Source organism: Clytia hemisphaerica, unplaced genomic scaffold, assembly GCF_902728285.1.
Source record: "Clytia hemisphaerica strain Z4C2 unplaced genomic scaffold, Clytia hemisphaerica genome assembly, whole genome shotgun sequence".
In the NCBI taxonomy this organism is placed as follows: domain Eukaryota; kingdom Metazoa; phylum Cnidaria; class Hydrozoa; order Leptothecata; family Clytiidae; genus Clytia; species Clytia hemisphaerica.
This window is the reverse complement of record NW_027103286.1, coordinates 2445806-2470924: the sequence shown is the minus strand read 5'-3', so window position 1 is coordinate 2470924 and position 25119 is coordinate 2445806. Positions and strand designations below refer to the sequence as shown.

The following is a 25119-nucleotide window of genomic DNA, read 5'->3' as shown; positions in this document are numbered from 1 at the left end:
AATAAATTATCATAAGAGAAAGACTCTACGGTGGAGAAAGAGGAAAAACTCGATAACCCAAATTTATCTGGTCGCCGGTCGTGGTCGCTGGTCGTGGTCGCCATTTCTGGTCGATGTTTAGAAACTCCCTGTATAAAGTTTAAATATAAATATTACATTATGAATAGAATAAAAAGTGCGTCATTAAAAAAAACTACATACATTATACAGAAAACTAAACAAACTAGAAAACAGTACAAAAAAATCTATAAACTTACGTTGGTGAACTATCCAAAAGTTTACTCGACAAACCAATTAACCCGATTGGTTAAATCTCAAAACTATGATGTATTCAGTGCTTATAAGGTTATTTGGTTGTTGAGCGGACTTATAGATAGTTAACCTAAGTACGGTATATCGAAAATAACATTGACAGCAATTCGGGTACACCACTGTCAAAAATGTATCTCTCTTTTTGAGAGATCTACGAGCTTAAGAATAATTGCAAGCTCGGCTATCATTAATTAAATTAAATTATTAATTATTTAAATCTACTTCAAAAGTTAAGGGATACACAGATGATTTGAGATACTAACAAATATTTTGGTCTACCTTATTTCTAATATGAAATTATCACAATTTGAAATTTCAAAAAATAGTTTAGTATTCTTTTTCAACGTTTAGATTTTATTGCTTCCTGATTAAAAGTCAAAAACTTTATAACTTGAATATATCGACTTAGAAAAATAGTTAGGCAAAAATATTTTGAGGTTTTGGTCGGGACAATAGAGGGAATCCCCATGCTAACCCTTTTGTTTGTGATTGAAAAACCCTGTTAAAAACAATAATGCGAAGGAGTAAAATATTTGAATCTAAGTTGAAGTTCCATAGGCCCCAGATACTCGATAAGCTTAAGCAAACTTTGTCTGAGCATCCAACTTACCATCACGTGTTATAACCATAGTCATTATAAAAAACCGAGTCTGGAAAGCTTTTTTTTCTTTCTATTGTTAACCGATAGAGCTTGCCTTGAAAATTGAATTGTTTTGCATAGATTTAGATCATGTGACTACAAAATTAACCAATTCCAAGAGTCGAAAATGGTAACGTGATCAAAAAGTATGCAAATCGCAACTTGTCTTTTATTTACAACAAAAGGAAAAGTTGACAATAAAGCTTAAATAATACATTGCCAGACCAGAGTTTTTTATAATGACTACCTTAAGTGGATAAATTTTGGTGTGGATTTAATTTGGTGATAGATCAATTTCGTAAAATTTGGCGAGGATTTAATTTGGCGAATTGGAAATTTTGTCACACTGAAATGGGTGAAAATTGCTCAAAAATATACTAAAAAGTTGTGATTTTTCACATAATTCTATTTTTGCTAAATTTGGCGAATTGCCGAATTTGGAAATTTCGGCGAGGATTTAATTTAGCGAATTTTGGCCAAATTCACTAAATTCGCCAAATTTAATCCCCGCCAAAATTTATCCACTTAAGGTATGTTATAACTGTATTATATGTGTATGTAAGTTAGTGTTAATAATTATTTTTAAATAGTATCGTGTGCATATATAGGCTAAAAATCCGACACGTACACTCAATTTGTGAGCGCTTCTCAGCTTGCCTTCTAAATGCTCACAGTCTTGTTTTTTGTTGTGCCCTTTATTTTCGAGGTGCCCTTGATTGATTTCATTGATGTAAATGATTATGCAGAGTTCGATTGTTGTACAATCTTCTTCCGTTGCATTGGGTTCTTATTGTGTAGAATATTCAGCAGAGACATCTTCAAGGGTACTTCCATTAAAACCAGCAATTTCTGAAGAAGTTTTCAGTTGTAAACGCTGCACGATATTTGCAATTTGTGACTGAAGTCCTGAAAAAAATTTTTTTTAGATAATTTCGAATTTACTATCAATAATTTCGAAAATTGCATTTCCGTCAAAATTATGGTGCGACAGCCAAAACTACCGGAACCGAGTCTATGTCTCATAAAAATCTGCAGTGGACACAAAAAAGGGTTTAACTATTGATAGTTTTGAATTAGATAGCGGCTTTGTGCTCGTTGAAAAGATAACATAAAGAGAACTTATTTAGGCGAGAACTAAATTCATGAGTGGAATATCATCAAAAAAATGTTTGAAAAACTTTCCCGTATTTACCATTTTCACGAGTGGAATTCTTTGATGTTTCAAAAATATTTATTCAATTCAATCGAAAGGTATAGCCACTAGTTTATAACTGAATTTAAGTACTTACTGGTCTCCCCGTTAAGGTTATCTTTCAAGCTTCTTAATAAATCGACAGTGTCGGTATAATTCATCGATTCTGCCCATTTGATAAGAGAATCAATTGGTTGCTGATCGAGAGTCTGTAAAGATTGACCGATGAAAGGAGAAGGAGCGTGGTAGGGTATTATTCGTTTATCTTCTGTTGTTAAGGGAGAGTGGAGTTTTGAATCTCCCCCAAAACGGATAATCATAGGAGCAGTTAACCCTTTTGACCAGGGGGAAAATGGCTGACTTGGTGATGTTTCAAAGTCTGTAGAGGCCGAATTGTCCCATGTCAATGCGAGAGGAGTTCTGCGATAGTTTGTCTTACGTCTGTATCTCGATGGTTCCAAGGGAAACTGAGCTGATGAATTTACGTCGCAAGGGCCATCGAGTAAACGGGAAAACTGTTCCAAAACCTCAGTGTCATTGACCAAATCGGTGATAGTTACGTTGTCTAAAATAAGAAATTATGGAAATTTTAATCTTTCTTTTCTATATTCTAATGCAATTTTTCTAACCAAAATGCCCAAAATATTAACAATGAATTCATATATCTTAAAATCAATTATCAATATCACAATCAATATAAGTACAATAAACTTTGGATTATTCGATCTCGATCTAATTTGTGAGTTTCCCTCGATGGCAACTGAAAATTACTTATGATTCGAATAACGTAAATTCTAAAAGTTAACACTGTAAGAAAAAAAGAAAAATTAGAAATTGATGACTTACTTTGTTTAACAAGTCCATCCCAGTAAGTTTTCATCGAGTCACCAAAAGAATCATCACTAGGAACCATTTCCATGATATCTTCCTCACTTGTTTCAATCAGAAAAGTCATGATAATATCTGTCATTTTTCCGGATGGTTTTGGTGCTTCTTCTTGCTTCTGGTTATATTTTTCGACATTTCTTTCGCATGAGCATGTTCCACCGGGGAAGACTTTCTCAGCAACACTGGTGAAGTATGGTAACATACCATCAATTCCTGATTTTTCTTCATCTGACCAACATTCACCGTCCTTCTTCCACAATGACACATAGATCAATATGCATCCTTCCATCCAAGCCGAGATTAAAAAAGGGTTTAACTATTGATAGTTTTGAATTAGATAGCGGCTTTGTGCTCGTTGAAAAGATAACATAAAGAGAACTTATTTAGGCGAGAACTAAATTCATGAGTGGAATATCATCAAAAAAATGTTTGAAAAACTTTCCCGTATTTACCATTTTCACGAGTGGAATTCTTTGATGTTTCAAAAATATTTATTCAATTCAATCGAAAGGTATAGCCACTAGTTTATAACTGAATTTAAGTACTTACTGGTCTCCCCGTTAAGGTTATCTTTCAAGCTTCTTAATAAATCGACAGTGTCGGTATAATTCATCGATTCTGCCCATTTGATAAGAGAATCAATTGGTCGCTGATCGAGAGTCTGTAAAGATTGACCGATGAAAGGAGAAGGAGCGTGGTAGGGTATTATTCGTTTATCTTCTGTTGTTAAGGGAGAGTGGAGTTTTGAATCTCCCCCAAAACGGATAATCATAGGAGCAGTTAACCCTTTTGACCAGGGGGAAAATGGCTGACTTGGTGATGTTTCAAAGTCTGTAGAGGCCGAATTGTCCCATGTCAATGCGAGAGGAGTTCTGCGATAGTTTGTCTTACGTCTGTATCTCGATGGTTCCAAGGGAAACTGAGCTGATGAATTTACGTCGCAAGGGCCATCGAGTAAACGGGAAAACTGTTCCAAAACCTCAGTGTCATTGACCAAATCGGTGATAGTTACGTTGTCTAAAATAAGAAATTATGGAAATTTTAATCTTTCTTTTCTATATTCTAATGCAATTTTTCTAACCAAAATGCCCAAAATATTAACAATGAATTCATATATCTTAAAATCAATTATCAATATCACAATCAATATAAGTACAATAAACTTTGGATTATTCGATCTCGATCTAATTTGTGAGTTTCCCTCGATGGCAACTGAAAATTACTTATGATTCGAATAACGTAAATTCTAAAAAGTTAACACTGTAAGAAAAAAAGAAAAATTAGAAATTGATGACTTACTTTGTTTAACAAGTCCATCCCAGTAAGTTTTCATCGAGTCACCAAAAGAATCATCACTAGGAACCATTTCCATGATATCTTCCTCACTTGTTTCAATCAGAAAAGTCATGATAATATCTGTCATTTTTCCGGATGGTTTTGGTGCTTCTTCTTGCTTCTGGTTATATTTTTCGACATTTCTTTCGCATGAGCATGTTCCACCGGGGAAGACTTTCTCAGCAACACTGGTGAAGTATGGTAACATACCATCAATTCCTGATTTTTCTTCATCTGACCAACATTCACCGTCCTTCTTCCACAATGACACATAGATCAATATGCATCCTTCCATCCAAGCCGAGATCCGCAATTTTTCTATTTTGAATCTATCAAGTAATTTATTTGAGAGTAAGCCTTCCTTCATTGACTGCCAGAGTTCTTTAGATTTTTCAGACTTAAACGTGCTGTAATCTTTGTTTAATGGAAACATAACAGTAGATTCGATTTTGAACATTAGCTCAACAACTTTTGTAACTTGCTCCACCTTTTTACACTCAAGAACAGTCGCTTCCAGTATTCCTCCTCGAAGCGAAGATTTGGCCTCAAAATAACTCCTCATTGAATCTGCCAACAACTTTTCAATCGTTGGAACTTCTGGTGATTCTAAATCGATGTCTATTTCATCATTAAAAGTGAAGCGAATTTCTAACTTCAGGTCTTTGTTTTTCATTGACGATTCAATCACTTCCAAACTTTGACACATCTCCATCAGTTTGAACGAATTTTTTCCATTATTACAGTCGTCTCCTTATAACATAATAAAATAAATTTATTGATAATAAAATTACACCGTCGAGCCCCTTCTTTACATCTCAAAAACATAACACTTAGAAAGAAATACAATAACGTTCATTCCCATGCGGAGGACTGCAGTGCGAGGATGAGCTTAGACTTTATGTATGTCGCCGAGAGAATGTGTTCCATACCCAGTAAAATTTATGATTTAACTGATCATAAATTCACATTATCAATTCCGCTTATGAGGAAAAAGATTAATCTGGGTTTAGATCACTGAAACCTGGTATGGATTTTTAAACTCCGGAGTTTCTTAAAATCAGTGTTTTCATTTGTAATTGTGTGTAAATCAATCACGATAGTCTGGTTCGATTTCCCGATCTTTCCGGTTTGATTTCCCGATTTGGTATGCGTTTGCGCTTGCACTTACTAGGATATGCTCTTTTGAATTTTATGTTAGATATATTAAGAAAGTCTGACCAAGATAAAGACAATTTCTATCCGCTCTGATCCAAGATCTAGGGTCTTGGTGAACATTACTATCAGACTTTAAGCATGAAACCAGATTTTTGATCAGATCAGACATGTTTCAGTCTGAACACTGAAATGAAGCATAAATAGAACCGTTATGATGCTTGCATAATGGTTCGCTATTCAAAAATGACAATTACCGGAGTTTGCAGCCGTCATTACGGCTGTTTTATTTAATGATTTTTACTGGGTTCCCTTCTTATCGTCTAACTAGCGCATTATTCTATAATTTTTGGTGACAAAGGAAGATGAATAACCTGTACTCTTACCTTGCTTTCCTTGCACGAACTTTTGCAACGTATCAATAACTTCTTCCAGTTCTACCACATTTGCCCAAAGAATAATACAATTGATTGGAAGCAAAGGTTTTTCTTGGCAAAGCATTTTTATCAAACCCATTGTTGGACTAAACTCATTGGGGACAACAGCACTGGTTTTGAATTGCTGAATACTGTTATTATCATATCCAAAGTATTGAGCAAAATGAGACCAATTTGCTGCATTCGTTCCGTTATTCATCTTCATTTCCAATTTGATAGCGATTAGGTTCTTGATATCAGAATCTAAATCGGCTATCTTTTTATTTTCTGGTATATCGCGCAAAATATCATCTATCAAGTCATGTCGTTGGAGAAGTTCAGCACCGTCTTTTAAGGTTTTTATAGTTTTCTCTGGGTGTTCCACTGACAGGGTTTTCAACCAAGCCAATGTTGGGCTACCTCCACCATGATATTGTCGATCCAAAACACGAAACCTATCTGCAGGTCCTCGAATAAAGTCTTTTTCAACCAACCATTTTGCAAGTTGAATAAACCATTTCTGTGTGTAGCAATTAAGACAGGCTGCTAATGCGTTTGACACGACGATATCATCTTGTAGATCAGTGATGGTGACATTCCCTTAACATAGAATAAAATAGAATAATAATAATGATAATTTCATGCCGCTCTTATCGTATTACTTCGAATAAACTTCTAAAATGTTATTTCTAGTCTTGCCAATTTAAAAAAAGTCATAATCAAAAATCCTTCGAAAGTCAAATCTTAGAGAATGTGCAAATAAATTCAAGAGCAAAGTTATAAGCTAATATTTTTTATCATAAAAGTCCACCTAGTACTAGAACTTTTACTCTTGATCGTACCCATGTTACATCATTTGTGTAAATTAGATAACCTTAATAAGGGAGCTATTAATTTTACCTGGAAGTGGTTTTCGAAAAAAGTTAAGAAAAAAAAAACATTTCGCAGGAATGAATTTTGGCGGTTTTGCCCTATTTTGGACACTTTTCCTTCATTTTCCAAAGGAGTTTTCAAACTTTTGATGAAAAATGGCAAAATTTGTAATTGATGGGTTCTAATTTTCGCGCTTTTGACGAAAAACCGCGAATAAAGCGACAATTAGTTCCCGCACCAATTACTTCCCGCGAAAATTAATTCCCTTAAGGTCTCTAATTTGACAAACCTGTCTTTTCTGGCATTTCCTTAGTCTTTTCTCTATGTCTCGTTTGAAATCCCGATTTTTCCCAGTGTTGCAAGTAAGGGTTTCTTGATTCGGATGGAAAATTGATTGGTTCAATTAAAAAGTGATTCAATTTTTAAAACGGGACAGGCTCTTTATTAGCTTCCACCAATACACAATTGCACATCAGATGGTAGCGCTTGCAACACTGGTTCTCTTAAAAACAAAATGAGAATGTCATTATCCATATACAAAATGATAAATGAAATACAGATTTAAAAAAGACTATGTAAAGGCTATGTAAAAGATTTATACATAATTGAGTGAAGAGCAAAACCTCTACCAATAAAGAAGCACTATCATCTATATTCTTGTAGATTTGATGACTCGAAAAAATTATTAACCCTCGATACAAGGCAAAACAAATGAAATTCGGTTCCAAGAATAGATACAATCATAATAAAGCGATGAATAATTGAAAAGGGAATTCACGTCAATGTGAATCAAATTCTGTGAAAGTCAAAAGAGTTTATCAAGAATGCTAATTCATTACTCTAATTGATCGAAAATTTTCAGACCGTACTGCCGGTATTGACAAAATATGATGAATCTAATGCAATTTATGTTTTTTTCTAAATTATACTTTCTTCACCTAAAAATGAAAATGTTGACAAATTTTATTATTTTTATTGCGTCATCATATCAGAAAAAGCTATTGAGGTGGTGTCAAGGAATAACAAGCAACATGCTGAATAGACCTACCTGAGATAGGTGGTTGGGATCATGTTGAATAGACCTACCTGAGATAGGTGGTTGGAAACATGTTGAATGAAGATGAAAATGTTTAAACGAAAAAAGAAAGATAACAGCATAGCATAGAGACGTGTAAGCTTGAAAACTTGATGAAACTCGTTTCACGCTGGCTTTCCGATATTTTAGAGATATAAGGAGTACCATATAAAATGATTTTCTGGAAACCAAACCATGCTAAATTTTGGGCATAATAAAAAACAGTCCTTTCTTTCCTGTAAAGATAACTGTCGCTTTAAAGTTAAAATCTAATAAAGCAACTTCTACAAATCCGAAACTTTTTTTTTTTAATCTTGAAGTCTTACATCTTAAAAAATACCATTACGCATCACTGTGTAAAAATCAGGAAAAACTAATGAAGTAATTTTACATAAAATCCAAAGAACCCTTTTTCAGGCACTTTTTGACAAAAATTTGCCAAAAAGAATTTTTAATCTTCAAAATTTGGGCTCCATCAGATTTTAAACAATACTATTTTACATCATTGTGCAAAAAGATTAGAAAAAAATACCAGGTCAATCGCGAGAAATGCTCATTTTCCCTAAACAATGACGAAAAAGAATTTCCCCAAAAAAGAAAATCCTATTTTTACGGCAAAAAATCCGAAAAAATTGCTTCAGCCACGTTTTAGAGAATCTTCTATCTTTAAGCAAAAAATTATAAAAAAGTGACGCAATTTCACACAAAGTAAATCAATGGCCAAAAATAGAGTATGCTATTGACAGCCATGAATCCCATTTTATATCAATTAGTATTGTGATAGTTTTCGAATTTTTGAATTATAACTCCAACAAAAGATCTAATGAAATGAAAACTTTCACCATACCCGGATTTCTGAAGAGATTCCTTGTGTAACAAAATCCATATCATTCCAATAAGCCATCCATTTTCTGTCTTCCATCTCGATGCAAATTAATGTGCCAAGCTACAATGAAAAAAAGAAGTAATATTTATGGAACACCTTAAGTTATTCGTACAGTTTTTCGTACAGGTTATGGAGCGCATAAAAATACAACAAATAATGCAATGTATTCTTATTCTATTATTTCTACCATTGCTACCGCATTTTACCAGTCTATTCAACCGTTTCCGGTCACTTTTTTCAAATAGAAAATCGTTTAAACGGTTCAAAACCAGATAAAAAAGAGTGGGGAAAAGTTCTTTTGGTATCGATACAATACACCTGAACCTGAAGAGACTTTACGTATTGCCACTGAGGATATAAAAAAGCTTACCTTTCGCATTTTCGTATCCTTGAATAGCTTCGAGACAATTTAAATGAAGAACAAGGTGATTTTGGTTTGGTGTCCAATAATATATATAATTGTCAAACTGTCTCAGCATTATCCTTTATTTTATATCAACTACCCTTTCTGAAGTTTTTATTTTTACCTTAAAAAAAGAAAGAAGAGAAAGCAACAAAAGCTACATTGTAAATATTTTCAACTGAACGATGTTAAACTGGTTGAGGGTGAGCATTTAACAGACTGGCTTTGGATAACATTTAGTATTATTGTAATAACAAAGCTAATAAAAAATACAGTCAAGTCAAATATGTTTATTCTTCAGCAGGAATGGCAAATATTTTCGCTTTTTTCAACAAAAGAAGTATGGAGACTTATTAGAAGGTAATAAACGGGAAGCTTGAATAAACATGGGCTGGAAAACTTTAAAATTCTAATAATTGTTGTGGGTGGGGTTGGAATCATGCTTCTGAATACCCTCGAAATTAGGTAAATATAATCAAAATCAGGTGATTTAGAGCAAAATACTACAAAGGGATTTTTTTCGTTGCCAAACGCAGTGTACAGCAATTATTTATATTTATCAAGTTTCTAAAGTCAAAAATAAATCATAGACATGATGCCAATATTATTAATTAATAAAACCATTAGATTATACAATAATTTAAAGAGCTGTTTAACTGATAGCTGACGTTTGGCGACCTTAACTTATCCGGCCTTTTTACACCGGCCTTAATCAAGCGCCGACCCCTTTTACGCTAGCTCTTATTTCGACAGCGATGAAGGAATAACGCCAATAAGAGCCAGCGTAAAAAAGGCCGATGAGGCATTTCACAGTTGCTTTAGCTTAAGAGAAAAAAAACTAAAGTTAAATAATTGACTGATGAGTTTTTTAAGATCACTTTCAAAAAGTGTTTTAAAAAACAAGCAAAAAAATAAAAAATACGATTTTTCAAGTGAAAGTTCGGAACTTTATCATTAACATACATCAAAGCTAAAAAGTCCAGAAATGGAAAAAGTGAAACTTTTTTGTTAAAGGTTTTATTTTTACATCATAAGTGTTTCCGTTTCATATCAGACACATATTTCATATTAGGACAGTATCTTGCTATTGTTATATTATGCTGATATCAGCAAAAAATGTTTTTCTTTTCCTTTTTCTGACCAATCTTGCTCCACATTCGTGTCAATTCAATATCCAAAAGCTTGTATATTAAAATTGATGAGTAAGCAAACGATATCACTCTTATTTTAAAAACAAAACCTTTAAGAACTAGACCTACATATGGCGCGCGGAAGCGCCAATAAATACTATCTTCGTTTAAAAAGGATTGGACTCAAATGGAGACAAATTGCATTTTATTTTTGGTCTTTGTCAAGAAACTGAGAAATCCCATGCCTTTGGTGATCGGCCACATGTTATCGTAATGCGCATGCGCACCGTTGGAAATTGGATAAGTGAGACAAAGATTTATAACTCGGAATTTTTCATATTTAGTCAAATTAGTTGATCTATAACTCGACAACCGTAACTCAGCCTTATTGAAGAAATAAGAAAAGTTTCGATTTCGATTTTGGATGAAAGTATCGGTTCAACTTGGATAGTTTCGGTTTAAATATGATAGTTTCTTTTTAAATGAGATAGTATGTTTTTAAACGAAGATAGTATGTTTAAAAAAAAGATAGTATTGTTTTAAAAAGATAGTATGTTTTAAAACGAAGATAGTATGTTTTAAAACGAAGATAGTATGTTTTTAAACGAAAATAGTATGTTTAAAAAAAGATACTATTGTTTTAAAACGAAGATAGTATATTTTAAACGAAGATAGTATTTATTGGCGCTTCCGCACGCAATACCTACAACTACTTTGAGTACAAACTTAAATTAAACCACGTAAAAAAAACAATGAAAACTAAAATCTCTCCTATTATCTATAGTAAAATATACTAAAAGTTCTTAGATCAAACTATTTAAAGTAAAATTCGAAAAAAGTAATTGTAACACTTCAAAATCACACCAAAAGAAAGGTTCTATTTAAATGAATTCAACATAAGAGGATGGAACTAACCCTTCACCGTCGACTCCTTTCAATTTAAACCAATCATCTTGTTCTTCAAGCAAAATCAATATCTGTCCTTCATCAACATTAATTTCACTTGGGTTTTCCCCATTAAATTCATATAATGCTCGCACGGCACGTTGATTACCTATCAACTCCATGACATAACTACATGGGAAAAAACCTGCATAATTGTTCAATCGTCCTTTCCACCATTCAGCATCAGTTTTATCCAGAATTTGGACAATACTACCAGAAGTGAAAGAAAGGTCACTGGATTCATCAGAACGATAATCATAGAGCGCAATACATTCTCTTGGTTTCGATGGTTTAGCAGCCAGCGTTGGTTTTTTGGATAGACTTGGTTTGCTCGATATGACTGGCTTGTTTGAAGCAATCGCAGGTTTGGTGGACGTTGCTGGTTTTGGTTTTGATCCAGTAGGTTTAGGACTTGATGATGGTTTTGCTGCTGTGGTTGGTTTCTTTGGGCTGACTCCTGGTTTTGTAGGCAAGATGGGCGGTGGTAGTTTATTGTTGAAACTGTTAGATCTAGCAGACGCTCCGTCTTCTTGAGTTGGTCTGGCAGGTTGGCGATTTGGAAGTGGTGGTGCACTAAGTTGACGAGCAAGATCAGACTGTAGAGAATTGAATTGCTGGTTGAATTTCTGTTCTGGTGGATTGTACTGGTTTGACATTGTGGGTTTAAGCGATGGTTGGTTGAATTGATTCGGCACTGTTGGTTGCAATATGTTAAATTGTTGAGATGGTGGATTATGGATCTCATCCTCTTCATCAGAAAAAGTATCATCAAACTCGTCATCATCAAAATAGTCAAACTCGTCCCCGCTCTCTAAATCAATCAAATCATACACTTCAGCAGTTTCTGTTTTTCCAGACACCATCGGTGAAGGTAGTTGGCTATCGGACACTGACGGTGACCTTGCTTTGATATCCACACCACCACAAAATGGTACATTAGTAGCACATTTCTTATGGACAACCATTTTACATGAACTGCAGACATAACCTTTGACAAAAGTAGTCACAAGCTTTTGACAATAATAACACTGTGATGGTTTCATTAAACGTGATTGGATGAAAGCATGTGGAGTTTGGCCGTCTTTGGGAGCTGCATGATGTCTTGGTGATTTTCTAGTATGTTTTCTTTCACTTAGTACATTACTTGGGAGTGGCCCTAAGAAGCCAGTAACACGGTCAGTATAAAGCTCCATCTGTTTTAATAAAACATTCAAGTTTGCTTCTTTATCACAGATACTGAGAAGTTCAACTAGATCATCAAGAGAAGGGTCTTTGGAGGGTTTGGACTCTGCTTGGCGTTCACCAGCTCTGAGAGTTGCAATGTTATCAACAAGTTCACCTGTTTGTTGTTGTAATGCAGCAAGCCTCCTCTGTAAATTTGGTCCTGTAAATTTATTCAATACAAAATTTGGGTCCAACGTTTCAATAGCAACAGACATTCTTCGATTAGTATCAGTTTTAGGCACTGAGAAGGCTTGCTGAGGTGGTGTTTTGTCTTTCACGTGTCCTTTTGTTTTCTTAATAAATTTTGTCAAATCTGAAACCAAATCAATTTTATCAGTAGCATGGTCAATCTTGTCAACACTTTTACTGATTTTCTTTAACGTTTCTTTTTGTACCGAAAACATATATTTCACATGATGACGCAACGAATCATTCATTTCAGCTTGGTTTGTCTCTATGCTATGAACAACGTGAGGTAGTACATGTGTGTACAACAGATTATGCATGCTATTAACTGACGACAGTCGAAGCAAGTAGGTATTATGGGAATTGTGATACATTAATTCTTGTTTACTTTTATCAGCTTCAGTTGAGCTTTTTAACTTGTTTGCAGCGTCATTGTAATCTTTATACCGTTTGACAAGGTCTTCTTCTTTTTTTCGAATTTGTTGCTGAAAGGAGTTAGTGTAAAAAAAACAGGTTTTCCAAATTTCCTTCTTTTTATCAACAGTTTCTTGTAAGGGTACAGCAACACATTCGGTGTAACTGCTACCCACAGATTGGAGGATTTTGGCTTGATTTTCCATTTGCTCAAAAACTCTTGAGATAAATTTCTGGAAACTTTCATTCTGGCAATTTGGTTTAGCTTTGTTAACTTCGCTAATTTTCTTTTTGAAATTGTCAACGAGGTTGAGTATAGAAACTGCAGCATCATCATGGATTATAGCCACTCTTTGAACAAGCTCCAACAAAACTTTGGTTGTTTTACTGGAATGAGCAAGATTTTCATGAATGGCATCAGCTAAGGATGGTGATACACTGGTGTATTTTGGAGTAATTTCTGGAAAAGCAGCCGACATCTTGATGAGGGTGTTAACTAGAAAAAAAAGAAGTGAAACTTTTTATTAGAAAACTTTAAGAAATGAAACAACTTCTTCATCGATTTCGCCTCTCGAAAGAAGCTTATTTCCAGATGCGAAATCGATGAAGAAGAAAACTTTAAGAAATGAAACAACTTCATATGTAGAAATTTTGTCGTTACATATGGGTTACATGACTTTACTGAAATATAGCAGGGGGGACTGCTGCAGGGTACTGATTGCATTCAAAAATGGAACCCCAAAAAGTGAGGTTTTCAATCACAGCCACTTTTTAGCCCACAGCCTTGACATTCTTGTGGCTGCTGTGTAGTACAAAATTCCATAAAATAAGGAAATTGATGAGCTTTCCAAAAATGTGGCCCTCTTTGAAGTTGAGTGATCCAGTCTTGAAATATAAGATGGCAAAGTGAGGGCAGGCTTTGTGGCTGTATGTCATGTGGCTCACTCAACAGGTTGTCTTATATGTGCTGTCCTGCTTTAAAACTTCAATATTTTTTTACCGTTTTTCTTGAAATTGGTAGTTTAAGGTTTGATAAAGATACTTATGGGTTTAATTTGTGGCTGCAGGGTTTTCAATAGGCTTAAAATGTGGCTTCAATCATACTTCAATCACTAATTTATCAATTTACACATTCCAGGTTGGGTTTTGTTTTCGAAACATGAATATTTGCAAAGCCTAAAGCAAAACAAACACAATCTGACACAATACAGTGTTATTTTAAGAAAGAGTGTACATTTTGTGGCTGCAAATACCATTTTTTGTAACTATAACCTTCTGAGCTGTTACATTAGGTATTAGTTGGCATTTTTAGGGTTTAACCGTTTTTCTTGAAATTGGTAGTTTAAGGTCTTAAGATACTTTTGGGTTTAACTTGTGGCTGCAGGGTTTTCAATGGGCTTGAAATGTGGCTTCAATCAAAGCATATATTAAAAAAATCGTCAACTTTGAGCCGCAATTCTAGCCCAATGACCCAAAAATTTTGGTTCCATTTTTGATATTTTGTGGATAAACCCTTTTGCTACGAGTTTCATCTGAAAAAAAATGATTTTTACTCATTGAACAAATTTGTGGCTGCTGTTTTATCAACATAGTGTTTTTCTTGATATGTGCCGCAATTTTGGCCCATTTTACAAATTTTTTTTTTCAACCTACTTTAGAACCAATATTGTGAAGTTTCGTTTGAAAAGAGTTATTTTTAAAAAGGATATTCAAATTTCTTTTTTTTTTGCTGTTTTTGAAAACCTCACACAATTTTTGAATGCCATCTACTATAAACATGTAGAGAACTAACCCTGATTTTCAGAAGCCTTTGTCTTAGCTACCACCACCCATTTTTTAGTAACCAGTTATCAAGAAAAACATGGCAATATGTTATCACCATGTAAAAACGCCTTGTTTTTTAATACCTAGTTGTCAATTTCACCTCACCAAAATGCGGGAGAGCTCACAATCTGGAAAGCTTTTTGCAAAAATTTGATTTTTCAAAATTAGAAAATTTGAAAATCAAAAATCCGATTTTTTCGGGAATTTTTCCCAGAAGATTCTAGAAAACTTAGTAAAATTTATATTCAAGCTAAAATTGTTAGATTTTACCCATTTCACTCACCAAATACCAAAATTCAGTACCAGCAGGTACTAGCTTGAAATGAGTGATTAACACACCAACCCCACACAAAATTTAAGGTCAGTAGCTGCTGTTGTATCCCCTGCATATAGCTAGAAATTTTGAAAAAATACTGACTGCCCCAGAATTATTCCCAAAAATGCAAAAATATAGGAAAATTCTTTACTTTACTGTGTTACGAGGATTGTGACATCATAAATCAAGAAAATATTACGCCATTTCCTATCACTAACTCAATTTTTAAAATACAAAAACATTATTTTTCTCTGAAAAGAAATTCCCCAGTACGTAAAACTCATATTTATTTTCAAAATTTTTCAAAAAAAGAGTTTTCGAGTTATATGTACTGTAACAGCTATTGCGATTTAAAAACAACTTGATTTATTTCTAATTCAATTCTAAAATATTTTTTAGTTTTGAAGATACGGTATATCTAAAAATTTAGACATTAATTTGTAGTGAAACGATTGTGGGAATTTGCCATCCATATTTACAAATTTTGAAAGCCCCGCAATATGCTATTAATAATACAATAATTGTAGTTAACAAAATAACTCTTTGACATTTGTCTATTTTAATTTTTAGGCAGTTTTTTTTTTAAAGAAAAGGTCAGTTTGGGGCAGGTCCAGGAGTGTGAAACTTAGATTTTTTTAATTGATGGATATGTTTTTATCATAATCGACTGAATAAAATCCCAAAGTAGAATCCCAAAGTATTTTGGTCTGAAAATCCATAACGCCGGATTTAAACCAAATGGGTTGTATATATATAGACCTTTTAAAATACAAATTTTCTCTTTTTCCATTCTTTTTTGCAAAAGTTCCAGAAATGAAAATAAAGAGATAAATGAATACTATCCATTGATTATCAGCAAAACAAAGTTTAGAGAGCTACACTGCTACACTGTAGATATTGAAATTGGTTTATCGATTAGGTCATTGAACTATGTATTGTATCGATCAGATGATCTCGATCAAACAGAATCAATAATCGCAGGGGGGGTCATGCAGTTATTATATAAACACTATGACAATTACTACCGTGGTGGTATATAAACCAAAATTTGGGAAAACAGTTACTCCACCAGTGGACTAACTGCAACATGGGTGTTGCCTAAGCCCAAAATTGTCGATTTTGGTAGGATATGGTGTACTAAGTGAGCAAATTTTTCAAATTTTCACTTAAAATTTTAGGTTTTTAAAAATTCCGGAAGCAAAAAAATTCAAAACATTTTTTTCAAAAGTAAAAAAAAATTACAACATTTTTTCTTCAATCAAGGCATGAAAGATATTTTAACAAACTTGGAAAAGGATTGAGATATTTAACTCTTGAACAGTTGTTAATAAGACGTACCCAGTAAAATGGTATCAAAAATGAGGAATTCAGTGAAAAAATTGCCAAATTCGGCATTTTTTGGGGTGGTATACATCAATTTTGAGGGTAAAATCAGTTAGTACACTATGGAATAACTGCAAGGGTGGTGGTGTCTGTAGAAAATGTCCAGTATTGCAGTTACTCCACATAGTGTCAAGGAGTAACTGCAAGACCCGCCCCTGATAATCGAACCAATTTGAATGGGATCAAACGATTGAAATTTGATTGTCCAACGCAATTGAATCTCAATTGAACGTCAAAATTCTGGATAATATTCAATTAGTTTGATTGTCTTTCAACTAAATTCTACAGGACTATGTATTCTTTCTAATAACAATCTTTAATGTCTTGTTGGGTCAAATACCCCAAAAACAAATGGTTGGGTTTATGGGTGGAAAGGCAGAATTATGTAATAGACCTCAGGGCGTGATACCATAGACCTTTTGCTAGATGCTATGTATATCATTTTTCATGATTAAAAAAAACTCAACCATTAAAACAATAACGCTAAGAAGTTGATATAATCAGGCTTTGTTTGTCACCAATTATAACTTGAGATAAAATGATATCGTGTCTACCTTAAGTGAACATATTTTTGCGGGTACTAAATTTTTGCATGTACTTATTTTTACAAGTTTTTAGGTAAAATTTCGCTAACTTTAGTACGGTTGTCACACTTGCTGTCTACAATCTTTAATTTTGTTTTTTCTGTTGAATGCGGAAATGGTGCCTCTTGTATTTCCATTTTTTGCTTGGGCGGCGGTCACAAATAAGTTGTGTTCACGTGCACATTCTATTTTAAAAGTCCGACCCTTTTTAGTCCGACCCTTTTTAGCAATATTATTCAAAGAATTTTGTAGATTCAGGGTAGCCAGCGTTTTGATCATGGAGTGTTTTTAAGATTTTTATCTGCATTATTTCAAAGATTTTTTGCGTTAAAAAGCGCTATGCAACTGCTTTTTGCGCGGTCAAGATATGCAAAATAATCACATGGCAGCTCGTGTGCTTGATTATTCTTGTTGCCTGAACAAACCAATGCACATTTTTTTCCTGATGATTTTAGCACCGCTCGACAGCCTATGTTCAGAGCCTATTTTTCTGATGATTTAAGATGCCGACCGACCAACTCACATTTTAGGGCTGGAAATGTTGCAAACACCCGTGATCTTGTACCTAGCTGTATTGAAAACAATTCTTCAAAATGCTATGGAAATACTTCTCAATTTTTTATCTAAAGCTTTCGAAATTTCATAGAATTTATCGAAATTTTTAAAAAAGTATTTGAATGATTTCAGATTTTTCAACCACCAAAAATTGATTTTGTAGGCACAAAAAAAAGTATACAGGTTTGTCAAGATATTGTGAGCTTCAGGATTTAAATTTTTTGATCATTCTTTTTTTATCGTATAGAGGATCCTCCGACTTGAATTTTGAGCTATCATACATTAGGTTTGAAAAAGTAGTTCGAAAGTTATTAAAAAAAAACTGACTTTTTTTTTAATGTCGAAATTTCAAAAAATCATCAAAACCAGCGAGCAAACTTTTCTCGACACTTACCTTCATTACACATAAAAATCAGGGGGGTACAGACACAGGGTACTGACCCATGGCAGGTGGTGGTGTCTATTTTTGCATTTCAAAAAAGTTAGTACCCGGTACAACTTTGGGGGTGGGTGTGTGTATTTTTCACTCTTCAAGCAAGTACAGGATACTATTTGGGTACTTTTTCACAGAATTTGGCTGTTTTTCAATAAAAAAAGTAGTTTGTTGTAATATTTTGACTTTTTTCAAATATTAATTTTTTCGATTTGAAATTTTTTCAATCGACAAATTTTTTTTACTCTTTTGATAAATTTTTTGATTTTTTTGAAGACAAAACTTCCAAAATGGTCAAGAAGTGTGTGATGAAAATCAAAGGACAAAAGCTTCTGACTCCATCATTGATAGTTTGCTTGAATTATATGTCAATTTTCAGTCTGAAAAACTAACAATAGTACCCTTTCTTGGTCGAATCTGTAAAATTTAAGTAAATTTTAGTAAAAAATTAAGTTAGTACCCTATAGGTTAGTACCCTGCCATAAAAATACCAAAAAATGCAATTATGTTCATCAAAACTCATTACAGAATTTGAAATTATGGTAAAGCAAGCTATTCCCATGTGTTATAATATTTTTGGAAAATCTGACAAAAAGTTTTGGAAATCTCCAACAGTTTTGATGTTATGTGTGTGCTATGTGAGAAAACTTTTTAAAAACTATAGAAGAACTTGGGTCTACATTGAGTTTGCTCGTGTTGGAAATGTTCAGGACGGGCAAATAAGATGGAGTTTTGTCTTAATTATAGCGTGATTGCTGTTTTTAATGATTTTCAGTGATTTTTTGAAATTTTGACATAAAAAAAAGTCAGTTTTTAAAAAATAATTTTCGAACTAATTTTTCAAACTAATGTATGATAGCTCAAAATTCATGTTAGAGCATCCTCTATACGATAAAAAAAAAGAATGAACAAAAAAATTAAATCCTGAAGCTCACAACATCTCGACAAACCTGTATACTTTTTTTTGGTGCACCTGATACCGTAGAATTGTCTAATATTGACATGCGTTTTGTTATTTCGACATAGCTGTAGGCTGGTCTTCGAAATAAAAAATAAAACATAAACAAATACATACCAAAGTTACCAATCAATCACTAAATTGTACTCTATCACCTCACAGATTGTTGATATATATAAGTATGTGAAGTGATTCTTTTTTTAATGAAAACTTTAACAATGTAGTCAATACTAAAAAAGTAATTAGCATGCTTTCCATGAAGATATCAAAACAATAATTTGCATGCGATGAATTTTTTCCTTTAATGTAAATTTAATGTGACCGCCATACTGGCCAAAAATAGAGACTTGTATGTGCGTGCACGGCCTTTTATCGCCTAGAGCGTGCGTTTGTGATCAGGACGGGGAAACCAGGCTGACCAAGCGCACAAATTATTTTTATCACGTGACTTGAAGCGTAATAAAGTTGTAGAACTTTAATGATGGACACAAGAAAGTTTCCATATGTTTCATGTGTTGTGTAAAATTGCTCATATAATTTGGCTGCTTTTTTAATTGAAAGAATTTTGCAATGTTTACCGTAACTTGGTCTAATGTCGACACCCCTCCTCTAATAGAACTTAGGGGTAAGATTTGCAGCCCTTTCGATTGACTTCCAAATTTGCCATACTCACCAACTTTGCCAAATCCACAATTTCAATGTCAAAAGATCACAGCTTCATGGCAAATTTGTACATCGCTACTCTGCCATTATGATTTCCGTTTTGTGATGCTTAGTCAGCAGTTTTCTGTCGGCGTTTGTAAAGCGAACGATTTTTTAACCAATCAAATTGCCGATCGGCATTGTTTTGCTTTAGCATTGGAAGGTCTTCTATTTTTCAAAAACTTTGGCAAAAGTGGCAAAATTGGAGCCGAAAAGAACACAGGTCTCGTGGGAACAGTGTTTTGTATGGAGACGTATGGAGGTAAGTTCCAAATTTGCCAAGAATGCCAGATTCACCACTTCTTTTTTATTTGGCATTTATGGCACTCCAATTTTGCCAACTTTGCCAAATTTCTGTCAATCGAATGTAAAATAATTGGCAAACAGGGCAAAATTGGCATATTTTGAAGTCAATCGAATTGGCTGTTGGTATATAGAAACTTTCAAAAATAAATATATTCAAATTGAGGCATTTTGGGTCCGATGACATCATGAAAACCTGAAAAATACAATATTTCGAGTTTGAGAAGGATTCAAGCAATGGATGACCCCTCATTGGATCGGAAATCATCGAGAGAATATTCTGGGTAAATGATGCCACCCTGTTGAATAATTATGTAGTCCAGCAGAAAAACAATGATACACCCATGCATAATTATTACAATGTGCATGAAACAGTAATTATGCATTGCTGTATCATTGTTTGTATGGCTGGACTACATAATTATTCAACAGGGTTGCCTCTTTGAAAAAGGTCTATTCCGACACCCTTTTTATCAGCTGAAATTTATAGAAAGGCTGAAACTGTTTTTCTTTGCTTAGTGGTCAGAGAGGAATAATCCTTTTTCAATCAGTGATTCAAGCTTTCATGTTATTCCTTTCTCTAAAGAAGGGTGTCGGAATTTTCTAGAATGCATCATAAGCCCTTTGGATTGTGGGGAGGGTATTAAGATCTGATTTGTAAGCCCAAAGAACGAAAAATTACCACTTGGAACTGATCAAAGCTCGAAAAATTACATATTTTATGTTTGGTGACGTCATTTGGGCCCTAAGTGACGTCATTGAAAGGGTAATAAACTTTTCACTAAACTGAAATCAATTTATCATTTACACAGAATATTCTCTCGATGATTTCCGATCCAATGAGGGGTCATCCATTGCTTGAATCCTTCTCAAACTCGAAATATTGTATTTTTCAGGTTTTCATGATGTCATCGGACCCAAAATGCCTCAATTTGAATATATTTATTTTTGAAAGTTTCTATATACCAAATCTTACCCCTCCCAACTTATTCTCCATTAAATTTCCGATCCAATGAAGGGTCAACCATCTCCCAACTCCTTCTCAATCTCGAGATATCGCCTTTTACCTGTTTTGATGACGTCATCAACTGAAAACGCCTAAAAATTCAGCCAAATTTTAAAGTCATACTAAAGCCATATAAACCCTCCCATCTTATTCTCTATAAAATTCTTGATCGAATGAGGGGGCACCTACCTCCCAACTCCTTTTCAAACTCGAGATATCGCAATTTTTTCCCAAATCTGTGACGTCAATGCGGGTCCCTTTACCCCTAAGGTAACATTAGGGGTAAAGGCTGCGTTCAGCTTATCTACTCCTTGGCGGGTGCGAAGTTCTAGAACGCATGATGCAATATTTTTAGTTTTCAATCATTTAAAGTGGAAATCTTTCGTTGTTTGGGCTTAAAAATCAGATCTTTTGACCCACCCCACGATCCAAAGGGCTTATGATGCGTTCAGCTTATCTACTCCTCGGCGGGTGCGACACCGGGTGAAGTTCTAGTTTGATGGATAAACTTGTTTGATAAGAGAATGACAGTTAGTCACACTAGGAAATCTAGCTTTCAGAAAAAACAACATCAGTCATCTACAGGATGTATTTGCAACAACAAGGATGAGAGTTACCTGAATCAAGTTCGCAAGACAATTAATTAAAACTTGAAAGTTTGAAACAAAATAAAACGTGCAGCAGCCAAAATCAACCAACCAAAATTTGTCATTGAATTTCCGAGACAGCGCTTCGATTTTTAAGGCCTAGTTTATACGCCAAAGTAAAAACAATTCCGCACATGTAAATGGGTCATTGTTTGAGGTCCGGCAAAATTTCCGGGAAATAGCCTATCCGGCGGTGCGCGGATCTAGGTGGGTCCCCCCTCCCCCGTAGATCTTTTTCTTGGGAAGTTGATCTTCAAATTAGTTTTCAAGGTTGGCTTGGCTCAAATTTTTTTATTAATGGCTCAAATTTTAGGCAATTTCTCAAAGTTTTTGAAAATGTTAATTTCATTAAAAAGCGCCGGGTTATTTTTTCATGAATCCCTTTAGAAGTTTTGCGGCGCATTTTTTTTGCTCGAGAGTCAAGTAAACGATATAGCGCTTTCGCAGCATTAATCTTTGATACGCATTTTGGCGGGAAGCTAGTGTGACTAACTGAATGATACCAAGAATTCCATTCAAGGTCTGTTTTGATTTCTGTATTTTACAGATCTGATGTCAACTTTAAAGGAGAATATAAATAGCTATATTGGGCCATTCCAGAATTTGTCTGTAATACTGTAAAAGGGGGGCGGACAACACAGGATTTCAGAGGGAAAACATTTTCACCAAAATTCGAAATTTCCAAGGCAAGAGAAGAAAATGTATGAATTTCCTAGGCAATTAATGAATTAAAAAAGGCAAAAAAAGAGAAGAGTGGAATTTCTGATGCATTTTACAAAATGTACATGGATTTTCATTGGAATTTCCGACCACAAAGAGAAAAGAAAAATTATTTCCAAGGCTAGAAAAATTAAAAAATGCATGTCGTCCGACAGGGGGGTAATAAAAATTTTCTGGGATGGCCGGTATTGGAAATCAAATTTCAATCGGTCATCAATCGTGTTCAACGTTTGATTGAGATCCTCTGATTGAACTGGAGAGAGTACAATAATATAAAATAATAATTGAAAAATATTTACCTTTGTTCGTTGCTAATTTGTGTGTCTGTATGTGATTTCATTTTCCAGCTCATTCCATTCCTGTCTGACTCCTTGTTTAATGTCTGGCAATCTGGCCAGTCAGAACCAACCTGAGAAAAATATACACTGGGATCCGTCATAAGTAAGAATGCTATCAATGTCAATTGATCCCATCCTCCTATAATGATAGCATTCTTACTTATTACGGATCCCAGTGTATATTTTTCTCAGGTTGAGCCCTACTGTAAAAAATCGAAATCGAAAGTGTCACACCTGTCAAAGGACGTAGAGGCCCCAGTTCGCCGACGTTGGCGTTTGTCGTTGAAAATCAATTGTAAAAGGGGTTACGCACGATACGAAAATCTCGTGTTCGCAAGCGAAAGGTTTTTTACACTACATACCGTAGGATTGCTAAACTTCCTTATTCCCAGCGAAATTTTCCGATTGCTAGTGTACAACGGAAAAGGACCAAAACGCCACAAAGGTAGATTTAACACCGATTTTAGCCAGAGACGCCTAGAAGCAAAAAGATCCCTGAGACGGGGTAGATATGTTATTCCGGAAATGAGAAAGTTAGCCATTTTATGATACAATTTTAAAAAGTTGTACCTAGCCGTTTGCGTGATGCGTGATCGGGAAATAATTCGAGGCATGATTTGGGCTATTTTCGCGATATTTGCATGGTGAAACAAACCTTTTTTGTAATTTTCATGATCGTCACGAGAGCAAGGAAAAATTTCTATCAATGCATTTTTAAAACATGTAAACAAACTCTGTGTGAACCAAAAGAAAGTTGATATTCTATTTTCAAAACAAACTGCTTTTTTGAAGTTTTTTTTTAACTCAAATATGTTAAAATTTCAACCTAAAATACTTTTTCTCTTTTCTCGTTTTCTTAAATCAGGGGGTAATGAATATCTACAAAAATTGATCTTGTTAATCAAAAATTGAGAATATTTTACAATAAGAAAACCAAAGGAAAATTTATATTTTCAAAATAGATGAAATATTTTGCATATACTTTCATATATAAAATATTGGAAAAAAGGTTTAATATACCGGGTGCGCCACAAAAAAGTTTCTCTCTTTGAAACTGATTTTCTCGAAATCTAAGAATTAAGAAACAACGATTCTTATTCCATCGGAAAGAAGAAAGATAAACTTAAATTTTGATGGGTCATTTATGAAATTCGATTCCTTAGATCAAAAGTTCTGCTCAATCAAATAAAAAATTTACTTTCAGAAAGTGCTCGAAAACGTTAAAAATCGACCTATCAAATCTTTATTTTAAAATTGGCAATCGCAAGAGGCTTCAAATGATTAAGACCGTTTTTCAGTAACCAAACACATAAATTTTGAAACTGATGAAACGAAAGGGTTTAAAATGTTCATCAAAATCATTTCAATTTACTTTTAACGAAATCTTCCCCCAGATATTTGGTTCTAGACTGGATAAAGTCTAGGTAAGGCTGGATGTACCTCGAAACCCACATTTGATGTATTTTTATGAATTTTACCAGATATTTTGGCTTTTTTCGACGAATTTTCTGCCTTTTATTGAAATTCAATCTTCCTTTATACAACACAAAAGGTCATTTAGACAGCTAATTCTCATTTTTAATGACTGAAACGAAAATACTGATGCATTAAAAAGGTTTAATATACCGGGTGCGCCACAAAAAAGTTTCTCTCTTTGAAACTGATTTTCTCGAAATCTAAGAATTAAGAAACAACGATTCTTATTCCATCGGAAAGAAGAAAGATAAACTTAAATTTTGATGGGTCATTTATGAAATTCGATTCCTTAGATCAAAAGTTCTGCTCAATCAAATAAAAAATTTACTTTCAGAAAGTGCTCGAAAACGTTAAAAATCGACCTATCAAATCTTTATTTTAAAATTGGCAATCGCAAGAGGCTTCAAATGATTAAGACCGTTTTTCAGTAACCAAACACATAAATTTTGAAACTGATGAAACGAAAGGGTTTAAAATGTTCATCAAAATCATTTCAATTTACTTTTAACGAAATCTTCCCCCAGATATTTGGTTCTAGACTGGATAAAGTCTAGGTAAGGCTGGATGTACCTCGAAACCCACATTTGATGTATTTTTATGAATTTTACCAGATATTTTGGCTTTTTTCGACGAATTTTCTGCCTTTTATTGAAATTCAATCTTCCTTTATACAACACAAAAGGTCATTTAGACAGCTAATTCTCATTTTTAATGACTGAAACGAAAATACTGATGCATCATGTAATTATGCTTCTGTTTAATTTGATAGGTCGATTTTTAACGTTTTTGAGCACTTTCAGAAA

At 33.9% G+C, this 25119-nt stretch overlaps 3 protein-coding genes across 3 annotated transcripts; all 3 read right to left on the bottom strand.

The window, feature by feature from the left end:
• Positions 1-358: 358 nt before the first annotated feature.
• LOC136807103 (uncharacterized) lies at positions 359-3328 on the bottom strand. The gene is made up of 3 exons (XM_067063672.1): positions 2991-3328; positions 2242-2709; positions 359-1858 (listed from the first exon to the last, which is right to left on the bottom strand). Exons 1-3 carry the CDS (start codon positions 3319-3321, stop codon positions 1740-1742), a joined length of 918 nt encoding a protein of 305 aa, XP_066919773.1. The 5' UTR covers positions 3322-3328; the 3' UTR covers positions 359-1739.
• Positions 3329-3552: 224 nt separating this feature from the next.
• On the bottom strand, positions 3553-7561 carry LOC136808405 (uncharacterized). The gene is made up of 4 exons (XM_067064945.1): positions 7098-7561; positions 5906-6535; positions 4332-5117; positions 3553-4049 (listed from the first exon to the last, which is right to left on the bottom strand). Exons 1-4 carry the CDS (start codon positions 7111-7113, stop codon positions 3553-3555), a joined length of 1929 nt encoding a protein of 642 aa, XP_066921046.1. The 5' UTR covers positions 7114-7561.
• Positions 7562-11010: 3449 nt separating this feature from the next.
• On the bottom strand, positions 11011-22911 carry LOC136807014 (uncharacterized). Its single transcript, XM_067063593.1, has 2 exons — positions 22802-22911; positions 11011-13567 (listed from the first exon to the last, which is right to left on the bottom strand). Exon 2 carries the CDS (start codon positions 13548-13550, stop codon positions 11184-11186), a length of 2367 nt encoding a protein of 788 aa, XP_066919694.1. The 5' UTR covers positions 13551-13567; positions 22802-22911; the 3' UTR covers positions 11011-11183.
• Between the last annotated feature and the right edge of the window lie 2208 nt (positions 22912-25119).